Consider the following 14,695-nt stretch of genomic DNA (forward strand, 5'->3'; position numbering starts at 1 on the left):
GTTATTTGAAGATACTTGATGGATGGTCACGTAGAAGAAATGGGTCTCCTAGAATTTCAAAGCACCAAACCAAAAGATTAAGTGGGATGCCCGTGGGTGGTAGATTTCAGTCCAGTGGAAGAAAGAACTTCCTAGCCCTAAGGGCTGATCAGTGATAAAACGGGCTTCCTTAAGAACAGAAGTTCACCATCCCAGAGTTACTCAAATAGGCTAGGTGTTCTTGTAGAACCAACAGGGCCCCAAAGATTTGGGCCCAAGATGCATGTGGACAGCAATAGGCTTTAATATTTCTGTGAACACTAAATGTCTAGGAGTCTCTGAATGTATATGATGTACCTCACTAACGTGCATAGTTACACATAAAAATTCACATCCTGGGACACATCCTCCGGAGAGATAACGGCAAATTTGCTATCATGATTTCAAACCACATTTTTTTATTTAGGGAATACTTTAAGACTGATAGCTAGCTTTATCATTCACCGAAAATAACTACATCCCAACTTTTTTTTTTTAACACCTGATGTGTATTAACTCATCTAATCCCACAATCATTTATGAGTTAGATACTACTATTATTCACACTTTAAAGGTCAGGAAACTGAGGCCCAGAGCAATGTAACCTACCCAAGTTTATACTGATAGTAAGTGGCAGAGCCAGGATTCAAACCTGCGTTTTCTCGCCGATATCCTGTGTTCTTAATCACCACGTTTAGCTGTTCATTATACATTCAAGGTTCTACATCTTGGCTCTGGATCCTGGAATACGTTTATTTTTCATTTAACAACAACAAAAAAAAACCCGATAAACTAGCCATGTGCAAGGCTTTCAACACCATTCTACCTTCGTTGTATTCTCTCTCTCACTTCCTCCCATTTTCTATTACAATGGACATTTATGTGAAAACATATTTGCATCTCAGGGGTTCACCGTCTTTTCTAGATGTTTATTCCCCAACCGCAACCACCATACTGTGGCATTCCCATCATAAGGGATGGCTTGCTGGAAAACCAGAAACTCATTCCTTCACATCCCATTGTAAGTTTTATCATGATACTTGAGAAAGAAATAATCCTCTAGATTATTCTCCTAGACCTTTCTTGGAAAACATCCTTGATCATCTCTCTTCTCTGGTCCTACATTTTCTCTGCCTCGATGCTGTCTTATACCTCGGCCTCCAGGCTATGAAAATGCCCCACTGCACGAACCCACTCTTCCCCACGGCTCCCCTGGCCCTGACTCCCCCACCTGTTTACGAGGTAAGACATGAGGCATCTTCTCTCTGGAACGCTCACACTCATTTTTTTTTATTTAAAAAAAATTTTTGAAATATAGCTGATGTGCAACATTCTGTTAGCTCCAGGTGTAGAGCAAAGTGATTCAATTATACGTATATATGTATAACATATGTATATGTACGTGTGTATATATGTATATATTTTCTTTTTTAGATTCTTTTTCATTAAAGGTTATTACAAGATATTGCATATAGGTTCTTGTTAGTTATCTATTTTATAACAGTGATGTGTATATTTTAATATCAAACACCTAATTTTTTCACATCTTTATCGGAGTATAAATGCTTTACAATGGTGTGCTAGTTTCTGCTGTACAACAAAGCGAATCAGCTATACGTATACATATATCCCCACATCCCCTCCCTCTTGAGCCTCCCTCCCGCCCTCCCAATCCCACCCCTCTAGGTGGTCACAAAGCACCGAGCTGATCTCCCCGTGCTATGCGGCTGCTTCCCACTAGCTAGCTATTTTACATTTGGTAGTGTATATATGTCAATGCCACTCTCTAACTTTGTCCCAGCTTACCCTTCCCCCTCCCTGTGTCCTCAAGTCTGTTCTCTACGTCTGCGTCTTTATTCCTGCCCTGTCACTAGGTTCATCACTACCGCTTTTTAAAATTCCATATGTATGTGTTAGCATACGGTATTTGTTTTTCTCTTTCTGACTTACTTCACTCTGTATGACAGACTCTAGGTCCATCCACCTCACTGCAAATAACTCAATTTTGTTCCTTTTTATGGCTGAGTAGTATTCCATTGTATACATGTGCCACATCTTCTTTATCCAGTCATCTGCTGATGGACATTTAGGTTGCTTCCATGTCCTGGCTATTGTAAATAGAGCTGCAATGAACACTGTGGTACATGTCTCTTTTTGAATTATGATTTTCTCACGGTACAAGCCCAGTAGTGGGACTGCTGGGTCATATGGTAGTTCTCTTTTTATCAAACTCCTAATTTATCCCTCCCCTCAACCCTTTTCCCCTTTGGTAACCATACATTTGTTTTCTATGTCTGTGAGTCTACTTCTGTCTCATTTTTTATCATTCTGGTCTCCAGCCATTTCTTTAGGGAAAATCAAATGATACACATTAAATGCCTCCTGGACTCTATTCTTCCTTCAAGATAAAATAAGAGATATTTAGGGGGGAAAAAAACCCTGTTTTAATCATTCAACCCACTCTAAGAGTGTTGTTGTGCCCAAGAACCACTTGTAAATAATTCTTATATTTTTCCTTAAACCTCTCAATTTTATTAAATGTTGCATTTAAGTAGTAGTATCGGAGAAACTGTACTGACGTGCTAATAGTATTTTGCTACATATTTCATATATAATATATATATATATAATATATATATATATTTAAGTAATACCTAACTCTTAAATTTTCAAAAATGTCCATTTGTGACTCGAGAAACTTAACCTTAATTCCACTGGTGAGATACCCAACATCTATGAGAAAACACTGGTGCTGAAGAGGATATAGATCTTATATGTCCATTTCTGAGTCCACTTTTTTTCTGGGACTTGTTTTCCCTTTCACTTCATCTTTTACCCTCCACCTCACTTTTATTTCAGGTTCATATTTTTCTTGTCTTAAATAAAGGAAGAGGGGAGAGAGACCCTCACTAAATTTCACTCTAAATCAATAAATAATCCAATCACATAGGACAAGACTATCTCAAGATGAAATGTGAACAAAAGCTGATGCTATTATTTCATCAGAAACTGGAGAGCAAATGATCAGGCCCAAGCATCGTCACAGAGCTAGAACAAAGGACTGAATTCTCACCACCGCTCTACGCTCCATCTTCTTTACAAACCACGGGCCCTGGGGCCAAATGGAACCCTCCACTCATGAGCTACAAGTAGCTTTGACATTCTTAAAGGGTTGGGAAAAAATAGAACCACTGCTACTCTTTAGTGACCTGTGGAAATTACACGAAATTCAAACATCTGGAAACGAATGTTACTGGAAACACAGCCACGCTCATTCACGTACGAATCGCCTACGGCTGCTGGCGCACTACAACACTGGCAAGTAGTTGTAACAGACCAGGTAGACTGCAAACCTCAAAATATTTACTCTCTGCCTCAGGAAAAGCTTGTTGATCCCTGTCATCAACAGAGAAGTTAGATGACCCTTCTACCATCACACACATACAGAAGCATTTTTTAATTATAAAACTTTTCCAAAGAAACACAGTAGCAAGAAGAGTAAAAGGAATCTCCAGGAACTCAGCACCAGGATCAGATAAAAAGCTCTTCCCTGTCTCAGGGCACTGCCTGGAAGCACAGACACCCCTGATCAGCACCAGCCCCCCTCGTGTTCCCCCATCCTGAGTTTCAGCTCCACTAATCCCTCCTGCAATTCTGATGACTATTAACCATCGTAAGAGGAAACTAACCTGATACCTTTTTTAAAGCAGCAACATTATTAACAATTAAAAAGCTGCCACCACACATGCACAACAACTTTCTTGTATCTTAATATGCATATCCATAGTCTGATTATAACAGCCTGGAGAGATTGACAGCAAATGACTGAGTGTAATGGCTCCAAAGGAGACACTACATTGATCAGTAAATAATACACGTTTTTTGAAACCGTCTAACTGCATATTTATACATGTCAACTCTTATACACTTTGGTGACAGAATTCTTTTTCAGACCTCTATGTAAAAAACTCTAATACTGATTTTTTAAATGTTTTTAATAATTACCAAAAAATGCTTCTAGGATATATAAGGTTTAAATTATATCCACCAAAGAGTGCCACCTGGAGCATTAACTGCTACATCTTTAACATTCCCAGTTATGTCAGGGTATTTGCAAACGTCTCAAAAAGGTTAAAATGTAGTTTCACGTAACACATACCTAGTGCTTACTAGGCGCCAAGCACTGTATTAAGGACTTCTCACAGCCAACGAGGTAGATGCTACCATTGTCCCCATTTTGCAGAGGAGGAGACTGACGTTTGGAGAGCAGCCTTGACTTGGCCAAGGTAACCCTACCAAGTGAGGCCTGGGACTAGGACATGAGTTTATCTTCTCTAATTCAGAGCCCAAGCTCTAGGCCTGGACCTGGATGTGGGCCTGAAAATCTATATTTAACATGTTTCAGATAGCCTCTGGATCACACGCTGAAGAACGCAGCCCAAGGACTTGGAGGTAGAAGAGAAGAAAGTCCAGTGGGCCCTCGGTTCAGGTCCCCTGTACTCCCTTCCAAACACTGCCCACTGGAGGACTAGAGAGAAAATCTATAACTGGTGTATCATAGCCCCTGGCATGTGCACATGTGCTCAGTTATGACAGCTATTCAACCACTGTCATTTTTTATAGGTTAGTCAGGGAAGGCTTGTATGTCAGGTAAAGTCATTTTTATCTGTATTGTCCACAAAATTACTTCAACTCTTGGCCGATTCGGTTAGCATCTCCTCGCCCTAAGACTCCGTATCAATTAAATTACACCAGCAACTGAGGGCTGCCCAAGGTGGTGTGGAGGACAGAGGAGTCTGTCAGGTTCTACCCGGTGACTGGTTTCTCAACACCAGGCTAGATAATGAGCTAGATCAGCCCCCCACTGCCCCCTCCCCAATGCACACACCTTTTTTATTATGAAAGTGGTCAAATATATAAAGAAGTAGAGAAAATAGTGATCATGAACGCCATATGCCCACCACCCATACTCTAGAAGATCAAGATTATGCTCCATTTTTTTCTTTTCTGAAAGATGTAAAGGAAACATGTCATTTCACCTTTACACAATCCAATATGCAACATTAAAAAATACGGAGGAAAAAAATCCCCTTAATAATAACTGAATGCACATGTTGTAAGAAAAATTCCACAGAGCATACCTGAAACTAGCCTCCTGGCGCTCTAGCCTGCAAGTCTATCCTGGATGGACAGAAGTCCCTGCAGCCCGTAGACAAGGGGCCTAAATGCGCCTGACAAAGTGGCAGACCTGACCTTGTCAATGCCTGGCTCTGGCCCTGGGCACAAAAGCCTGGGAGCGCAGGTTTTCCCTTCCTGCACACGTTCTCTGGATCAGCGGTCCTGCCAGTCCTATGTTGCCTGTTTATACTGTATCAAAGAAGAAAACTCCTCTCCTCGGATAATAGGAACTCCATGAGCCACCATCACCAAAAGCATCTTTATTTTAGAAGAGGACCTGAAGGAAATACGCAACACTGAGCCCAACTGCATGAAACTGGGAGATTTTAGATTTAGAGGAAAAGGCCGGTGAGTAAGGAATATTTTTGAAAAAATTTTTGGAAGAAGTTATTCCCATTTTTTTTAAATCACTGGTCCTATAAAAACCCTGTGTGTAGGGCTTCCCTGGTGGCGCAGTGGTTGAGAGTCCGCCTGCCGATGCAGGGGACATGGGTTTGTGCCCTGGTCCAGGAGGATCCCACATGCCGCAGAGCGGCTGGGCCCATGAGCCATGGCCGCTGAGCCTGTGCGTCCGGAGCCTGTGCTCCGCAACGGGAGAGGCCACAGCAGTGAGAGGCCCGCGTACCGCGAAAAAAAAAAAATCCTGTGTGTAGATTAAGCTGCCATTTTAAATGAGTTGGAGTCCATTTCTTCCACAAAGACAACTAGAAGCTACAAAATCTTCCTTGCCTAAATCAAAGGCCCTTGGAGAACCATGGAATCAAGGATGAGGACGTAGCATGCCCTCCTGGTTAAGACACAGGCTTTGAAACTGGCCTACCTTGAGGTAAAACCCACTTGTAGAACCTGCTGTGTGATCCTGAGTAGTAACTTAGACACCGAGCTTCTGTCTTCTCAACAATAAAACCAGAATAATAATATCCAGGGCACAGAGGCGCTGTTAGAATGACATGAGATACCTAACATGATATCCAAACCACTGCAGGAAAAATAAATGCCCGATGACTGGCTGCTATAATTACTCGGTACCAATATTACTAAAACCTCACAGAATACGAGGAGGGATGAAAAAGATTTCATCTCATGAACCTCTTCCAATCACTTGGTTGGAGTCGCATGGAACAAACACTGTGTATGGAAAATCCAAGAGCCACCCCCAGAACAGACCATAATGGGGCTCACAGATTTTGGAATCCTTGACCAAAGCCAACCATATCCTACAAATGTGGCCCAACAGGTTACCAATTCACACGTTCACAACCACTTTCCAGAAGTCTGGTTACCATGACCAACACAAACAATCAAACAATACGTTGAAATGAAATTACAATGTACATTAACTAAATGGTACTTCAATACGCTAATTGCTCATTTTTCTTTTAAGGAGGAATTAAAAGGTTGGCAGTTTTCAACAGCGTAGGGCAGCAGCCTGCATATAAACTGAATGGAAATTTCCTTCTCTTAGCCTCCAAGCATTATTTGAACCAAGTGAAGAGAAAACCGATTATTTTCAAAAACAACATGCCATGCAGCTGAAGTTCCTAGAATTTTACATCACGGAAGGTATCATTTGAAATATAATAGCTGAATGCCTTCCTCCCTGGTACAGCTTGCTTCAGTGTATTGATAAAAACCAAGATTAATATGCGAAAGGAAATTGCAAGAAACTTGCCCTGCACCGGTCAGCACCTGGTACATGTGTGTGCTCCTCCCTTTAAGAAAGAAACTGCACTCGGAGAGGGAAAGTCTCAGTTTAGCTCTCACCCCACCACTTCCTTGCTGTGTCTGAGCCTGAGTTAATGCACAGGTAACAAGAGGGTGAGGAGAGTCTCTTTCTTGTCTTTTCCAAAGTTACATAAATTGGAAAAAAAAAAAAACAAACCTACAAAACTATAATGTTTCATACACATAACCCCCAAACCAGCTAAAAAGTAGGAAATAAACTGCCTACCAAACCATACAAATACGGTATACACGTGATGTCAAAAATCCAATTATGTGGTTACACAACCACATAATTGCCAGAACTGTGCGTAAGATCTTCTCATTAATATAACACACGTTTAACCGCTGTGTGCCAGATATTGGGGTAAGTATAGGATATACAAAGACAAACTACAAAGACTAGTCAAAAGCCACTTGCCTGACGTGATTCTGACCACACTCATGTAAGTGGTGAATTGGTAAGCTCGCCTCCAAGAATTTAAGTGGAGAAATTCTGAGGCCACACCCACACTGAGCAGAGGAGAGAATGTGATCAATTAGTGATGTCTGCCAGGGGCACAGGGATGGGCAGGGGTGAGGGAATTATAAAATCGAAAGTCTGTCAAGAATGTTTGCCACTTTTGATTTAGGCAAAGGATTCGATGCTTTGTGCAGAGATCAGGGGAACAAAAGCCTGTCCACTACATTAAAAGTTTACAGTGAATTTGTATGTCCAGAAAAATGTGTGTATAATCCCATAAGGGGCTTAGAGAGAAATGGAAAATATCTGCAATATAAATGCAGGTTACCTTTATTACAAAATTGGATCATATTCTCATTCCTAGACTAATTTCCTATATCATAAAACCTATATTCAATTTTATAAATAGCATACACCAAGAATCATAAATTCAGTTAATGCAGAAATTTAACAGATTTTTTTTTTTTAAATAAAAGTGAGAAAAGGCTGTTTTAGAGCAAGTATCTGAAAGGACAGAAAGGGTTCTTTCTTTGAAGATATGTTTTTTCATCTGACTCTACCTCCTTGGGGACATAACTAGAGAAGAAATAAATTTCACAGCTAATATATATGAAGTAACATGTTTAACATTATCCAATGAATTGATATCTCCCTACACCATATAAATATATCTCACATAAACTGTCACCTCCAAGAGAATTCATTAAAACAATGTTACAGCTTCCGAATTAAATGCAATCTTCTAATTGGAATTTAATCTTACAATAGTAGTTGGCAGATTTTCTTTTTGAATTGACAAATGGAATAATTCATTAGTTTGTCTTACAGTTCTATGGGAAGAATTTAACAGTAAATGTGACATAGAGACTGGCTAGCCACTGCTGTGAGGTACTGGGTGGGGGCTGTGGGAGGGAAGGGGGCTTGGAGGTTCTTTCACCATCATCAGAACTCCTCCCACGGCTTAGGGGTGGGGAAGGATGGACACTCTTCCTCTCACCATCCTGAATTACCGCATTACTAATATATTCCATTACCTCCACGTAAATGTCATGTTAATTTCTGATCATCATCAAGCCAGACAATGGTTTCCCCCTTGGCCCCTAGCCAATTAGCTATGTGGAAAATAGTCAGCCAATTACATTACTTGTATTAGGTTAGGGACTGGAGAGAGAGAAGAAAAATAAACGCCTCAAAAATACTTCCCAGATAAAATGTAAGTTGACACTGTCTTCCCGTGCTGGAGTCCAAGTTATACAATCTGATAGGCAGCTGCCAGCACTCATAACTGCTTATTAAATCTAGGCTGTCTTTATGGCGTGAGTGAAGATCTGTATTTTTACCAATATTAGGTTCATTGTGTTAGGAAAGAGACCAAAAAACTTAAGATCATTCGCTCCAGCTTATAAAACATATTATGTAGTTTATTAAATTCTTAAAATTACTTTTCAAAGTCAAAATTTCAGGGACTGGAAGTTTCAGCACAACAAAGTGGCTTGGCCCACTCACAGCTTCCCGCACAAGGCGGCTGAGGAGGGGAGCCCACCTGCAAGCCTTCCTGTTCCCAGACGCCTGCTACCTGCCCCACCTCCTCCCGGAAGCTGCACCACTGCCACACCCCACCCCAAAACCAATAACCAAAATCCACAGTCTTCAGTTTCATAAAAATATCCAGGAACTTCCAGCCACCAAGTAGCCCACTATCAAGCCTTAAATGAGAAGGATTATTTTCTGTGTTTTTACCTCTTTCTAGTAGGTCAAAAGCTAGGCATTTGTTTATGAGAGAGACCCAAAGAGGAACTGTAGGCAAATAAGGAAAAACAACCGGTGACAAAACAATGCTGCATGAGTCTTATACTCTTATCCCAGATGCACCAGCAACCGACAGTTTACTGGGAGGAACAATGCAATGCCGAGGCACAGGCTGACAAACAAGCCAACGTATTTGCCGTCTACAGTCAACTTTTCTAGAGAAAACTCTATGCAAATCCAGACTGTTATTGTCACATTTATTAATAACACTGTGGCTAACTGCCTATTAAATATGCACAGACTTAGCCGGTCTTCACTCCTGGAGTCTCGTGATGTGCATCAGATAGGTACCAACATCAACTAAAGCTTCACGCCGGGGGGAGACAGGAGCCAACTCTGATTCCCTGCTGGCGAGGGCATTAAAGAATCACATCACAAAGAGACGCCTCAAGTGCTCAACCCTTCTTTCTCTGTATCCTGCCCCTAAGCTAATTTATTATGCAAGCATGGTTATCACCAACATAAATTGAGTACATTACCTAACTACTCATTTTCTGAACTTGAAATTCTGCCGCGATGATCTACTTGCGTAAACCTTTTATCATAGGGCTTTGTTTCTTTGCACCGGAGTGAGGAGATCTGTTGTTCTAGCTGTCTACTGCTGGGACCGGGACCTTGTTCTATCATGAGGTCACTTACCATGAAACATTTCACTCAGAATTGGAGTTGATTTCGTGCCTAGAGACTCCAAGGTATCAGCGGTAACAATTAACTGATGCTTCTTTTGGTTACTCGATCAACTGTAAAGTTCTGAAAGCCGTAGGACTATGAATACGTTTTTGACAACAGAAGGATTAACTAGCTATCAGGTATGCAATGCATCGCAGGCCAGGTTAGTGCATCACAGAGGAAGAGAATCAGTCCTTTAATCGAACCTCGAAGGTGTACTCTGAGGATAAACAATCATAAAGAACCAGAACACATACTCCAGTTCATCAGATTTCAGGGATCTCCACTTCCTACTAAAAATACAGTGAAGGCAAACTGATTACAATCGGATAAATACAAAGCATTTCCTTATTTAGAAAAAACTGGTAATCGGCTGGGCCTAACTGTATTTTATCAACTCAAGAGGTATCATTTTCATTACAGTTCTTCAGGTTGATTTTTCACACAGCAGGCCTTACCCAAATGAAATTAATGAATAAAACGAGCCTAGTCTTCAATAAATCCATTCATGTGGTTTTGTTCAATTTCATACATCAATTTATGACAGTGACATTGAGTCAGACTCTCTCAGTACTGAAGACAGAGATGACAGGTAACCTCAAACCTGAGTTTGTTGCTATTTCAATACCTTCAGCAGAATTCCAACCACTTCTTTGAATTCTCATGTTTACGCGAGACAGACCCAGGCTTTGTACTCAACTCTACCTGGATCCCCAAAGATATAACTTTTTATAATGTCTGCTATCTGCTCACTGGTCTACAGACCACTCAGAGAAGTCTATCACAGCTGGTTAGCAATAGAAAACCTCAGAAGAACTTCATAGGAGAAAGAAGCACAGGACTTGCCCAGGACCACCCCATAAGATGATCAAAGCACCCTAACAGATCTAAAATTCCATGAGTCCATTAACTATTAATTTTCATGGTGTACACCCTTGCCTTATGTGTTACAGGTTTCTACTTGCTTTATTTCTTGCCATGAAAGAATACTGTAAGGAAGATATAAGACTCTGTTTTTCCTCCATCTCCAGCTCCAGCAGAATGAAATGCAAAGGACAAGTAGTCAGATACCAAACTAGCCTAAGTGGAAGTGAATTTTAAAGCCCACGGGCTCTTTGAGCCTGATATTCGGGCTGGTTGCTTCAGCAGGGCTCTTTTCATCTATAAAATGGGAAGGATTTGTCAAAATGACCTCTAACTGTAAAATCTTTAAAAAGCTGGCCCAAACAGGAAAATGCAAAACAACATCTTAAAGAGACACATATCAGCAAAGAAGGTTTACAGAATTGCGGGGCTTGGATGTCACAATCTCTGTAATTGAGATAAGCTAGAGAGAATCACTGAGGATAAAATAACCTGGGATACAGCTCTGACCTAGCCCAGGGACATAGACATCTCCATCAGACTCTCTGGGCTGCAGATTCTCCATCTGTAAAGTGAGGGGATTTAAACAGCCAACTTCTAGGGCCTTGTTAGCACTGACAAACACGACACTCTAACCTACCTGCTTTATTTTAAACATAGGAAATCAAAACAGACCAACTTGCCCCATGTCAGCTAGCTATCAGGTCTCCCAATTTCTAATACAGTGTTCTTTCTACTTCACTAGACTTCCCTCCATTAAATAGAATCTGTTTCAAATACAACTCCACTAAGACAAACAAGATGAGTTTATGCCAATGGTTCTTATCATTAAATGCCATTCACTACAAAACTGAAACCAAATGGTTCCCTATAAAGCTGACCTCGTTTTATGACAAAGCTACCATTGAATGATGTCAGAGTTTTTACCCAAAACACCTGGCCTCAACCAATTCTTGTCTTTGATAAAGGCGAGTCACAATTGTTCATTCATTACTACAGGGGAGCCCGTGAGTTCTGAAGAACATGACAGACGCCATCAAATCTACAGAAAAAGAGCATCACGTCCCTTCTAACTTCCCCCTAAAAATTACAATGAATAACCTGATGAGGAGAACTATGCTAGAAAAAAATGCTCACGAGTCTTTCTGAAAATCTGAGAGTCCACAGTTCCCAACCTTTTAACTTTTTCAAGAGCCCCAGTCATGTGGAAGGCTTGCGATGGGACTTCCTCAATGAACAAATCAGACTTAAATCTCCCACCACCCCACCCACAACTCAAGATGAGGTTATTATTGTCTTATTTCAAGGTGGTTCATTTTATCACCAAGTTTTAATGGGACCAGAAAAGCAATTACTCTTTCAACTGCGCACGTAGCTCATAATCTAGGTAGGCCACCCTTCGGTGTGTGCGTAAAAGAATCACACAAACAAAAAAAGTTCTTCCGTGTCCTATTATGTCTTTTCTAATCCTAAGATCATTGCCCAAGTTATCCAAAAAGGTTATACCACTAAACAATGACAGGGTGACTCTTCTTTCGAAACGAGAGTCTCTCATCTTCAGTGTAATTGTTCTGATGAATTTGGGACCTTTTTTCAGTTTCCTGCACCGTGCAGGACCCCTTCAGCCAACATGTAGTCTTGTGAACTTTCAGACGAATAATCGTAAATGTCACTCACCCTTTTGGCCAGCATGCATCACATCTGTCCGTTCATGGTTGACAGCAAATCAGCCAAGGGATTGAAGCCCTCACCATTGCCCAAATGTTTCGTTCGGAAACTGGAATTGTCAGCAAAAGCTCCTGGGACACTGCAATACAAAATTTTTTTTTTTTTTTTACACACACCTAAGATGTAACTTCTAAAACCACCACTTCCTTAAACTTGAAAACAGCACGACAGACATAGAATCTAGAGGTAGGGGAAAACACCTTTCAAACGAGGGTATGTCAATATATCAAGTGCGATGCTGTAAAATATGAACCGGAAATAATGTTTTGAAAGATACAGTTACCAATTACTTGAACACATACCCTGAAAGGTTGTTGTTTATTGCAGACTTTGTGCCAAATATTTTATGTAGTTTGGCATTACAAAAATATTTTTTGTCCAATTATCAAGTGCCCAGGTAACAATAAGCTGCTTTAGCTCAAATCTGACATGGATAAATGTATTGATTCCTATTAAGTAACTCTCTTTTCCAGAAGATAAAAACATATGAAAATAAAGTTATTTCAAACATAACAGTGAACATCCAAACTGGGAAGAGAGGTAACCATTGTCATTTTCCTCCAAAATAATTCTACAAATGTTTACGAATTACAGAAGAAGGAAGACTCGGAGATATTTCCATCAAGAGAAAACATATTACGTAACGTGTAGACATCCAAGTGGAGAAGCCTGAATCCTGGACCCCGTATTGTCATCAGTCACTTGTGTGGCTCCAGGAAAGCCATTTAATGCCTCAGGATCCCAGTTCTTTAATCTGCAAGGTCAGGTCATTAACTGATGCTCTCCACGTCCCTTCTTCCTCTCAGCATCTTTGTCTTTTTGGTTAAAGCACACTTATTCCAAATAACCGAAACTATTAGCTTCCGGATTAAAAAGAAGGTTTTTAACACAAATCACTCCTCTGCTGATCTGCCATCAATACCAGAGCTGAGCTGTGGGCAGAGGGTCGTGCACCTGAGCAGAAGAATTCTCACCCTGGCACTAGTGCCAAGCCTTAGTGCACCTGCGCCCTCGGCAGCTGACAACATTCGCTGGGTGCCCAAGGAAGGCTTCCATTCCTCTCCCAAGAGTACAGCTCCAACTCCTGTGGAACAGTGGCCACGTGTACTATAGATGAGTGTTTCTCAAACTTTAGTACGCGGAAGAATAACTTGAAGAGCTTTTTCAAATACAGATTCCTGGGCCCCATCCCCACAGACACTGATTCATTGGTCTGGAACTGGGCCTGAGATTCTGTATCTCTACCAAAATACCAAGGAAGGTGGATACTGCCAATCACAGTTTGTGTCCAAATGATAAAGCCCCATCGTCCAAACTTCAAGTAGCCTTAACACCCAAGAAGCATTTCCAAGGCTCACGGAAGCTGTGCAAAGCTACTAAGTCAACATCACGTAGCAAAAAGAAAGGCGCTGAGGGCTTCCCTGGTGGCGCAGTGGTTGAGAGTCCGCCTAATGATGCAGGGGACACGGGTTCGTGCCCCGGTCCGGGAAGATCCCACATGCCGCGGAACGGCTTGGCCCGTGAGCCATGGCCGTTGGGCCTGCGCATCTGGAGCCTGTGCTCCGCAACGGGAGAGGCCACAACAGTGAGAGGCCCGCGTATCGCAAAAAAAAAAAAAAAAAAAATTGTGTGTGCCTACCTTGCACTAGACACTCTTCTGACTGCAGCTTGCCTGAGTGAGTTTTGGTTGCGAGGCCTTGTAGAGGATGCTTAACCTTTCCGACCTGAGCTTCCTTGTTCATACGGGGAAAGCTAAGGCGTCCCACAATGACCAGGCAGACAATGCAAGTGAACGAGGCAGGCCAGGTATAAGGTACAGGGAGTGAGGAGGGAGGCGGCAGACTGGACGGCCCGGGCTTTCTCAGCTAAGAGGGCGGCCAGTGGCTCCACAAGCCCATTATTGCCACGTGGCAACATGAACCCAGGGCTACAGGAGCTTTCAATTCCACGAACAAAGGCAGAAATCCAGATGACTATTTTGGGAAATTTCCTCATTTTTCAAAGACAGCAGCTAACCTTTTAATAGTACACATTAAAAAAAAGACAAGAAAAAGAACCCTTGCAACCCGTGTAACAAATTATGGCTAGGGTTACGCCACGGCTCAGGTCTGCAATTCTACAGGGATTCGGAAGCACAGAGAAGCTGCACAAGTGGACACAGGAAAACACAGTAGGTATCTGGGCAGTTAAGGGCTTTTGAGAGCGATTATCTTGGGCAAGTTTTGGAAGGAACTGGAAGACGGG

At 41.6% G+C, this 14,695-nt stretch overlaps 2 protein-coding genes across 4 annotated transcripts in view; both read right to left on the reverse strand.

Moving 5' to 3' along the window:
- Positions 1 to 12,469, reverse strand: part of FOXP1 (forkhead box P1) — a 502,532-nt gene extending 490,063 nt beyond the window's left edge. The window contains exon 1 of one of the 2 annotated variants that reach the window (XM_089918160.1): positions 12,401 to 12,469. The gene's annotated coding sequence lies outside the window, so the exon portion shown is untranslated. The remainder of the gene's footprint in view (positions 1 to 12,400) is intronic. The other variant, XM_089918159.1, reaches the window with a different exon arrangement.
- Positions 1 to 14,695, reverse strand: part of EIF4E3 (eukaryotic translation initiation factor 4E family member 3) — a 320,442-nt gene that overhangs the window by 79,695 nt on the left and 226,052 nt on the right. Inside the window, exon 7 of one of the 2 annotated variants that reach the window (XM_089918163.1) lies at positions 12,401 to 12,530. In XM_089918163.1, coding sequence (XP_089774289.1) covers positions 12,433 to 12,530 — 98 coding nt within the window. In that variant the 3' untranslated portion in view covers positions 12,401 to 12,432. Of the gene's footprint in view, positions 1 to 9,463; positions 12,531 to 14,695 lie in introns of those variants that run through there. The other variant, XM_089918162.1, reaches the window with a different exon arrangement.

This window comes from Delphinapterus leucas, chromosome 10, assembly GCF_059928025.1.
Source record: "Delphinapterus leucas isolate spDelLeu-1000000601 "Yukka" chromosome 10, BTC_Dleu_Yukka2, whole genome shotgun sequence".
Taxonomy (NCBI): Eukaryota; Metazoa; Chordata; class Mammalia; order Artiodactyla; family Monodontidae; genus Delphinapterus; species Delphinapterus leucas.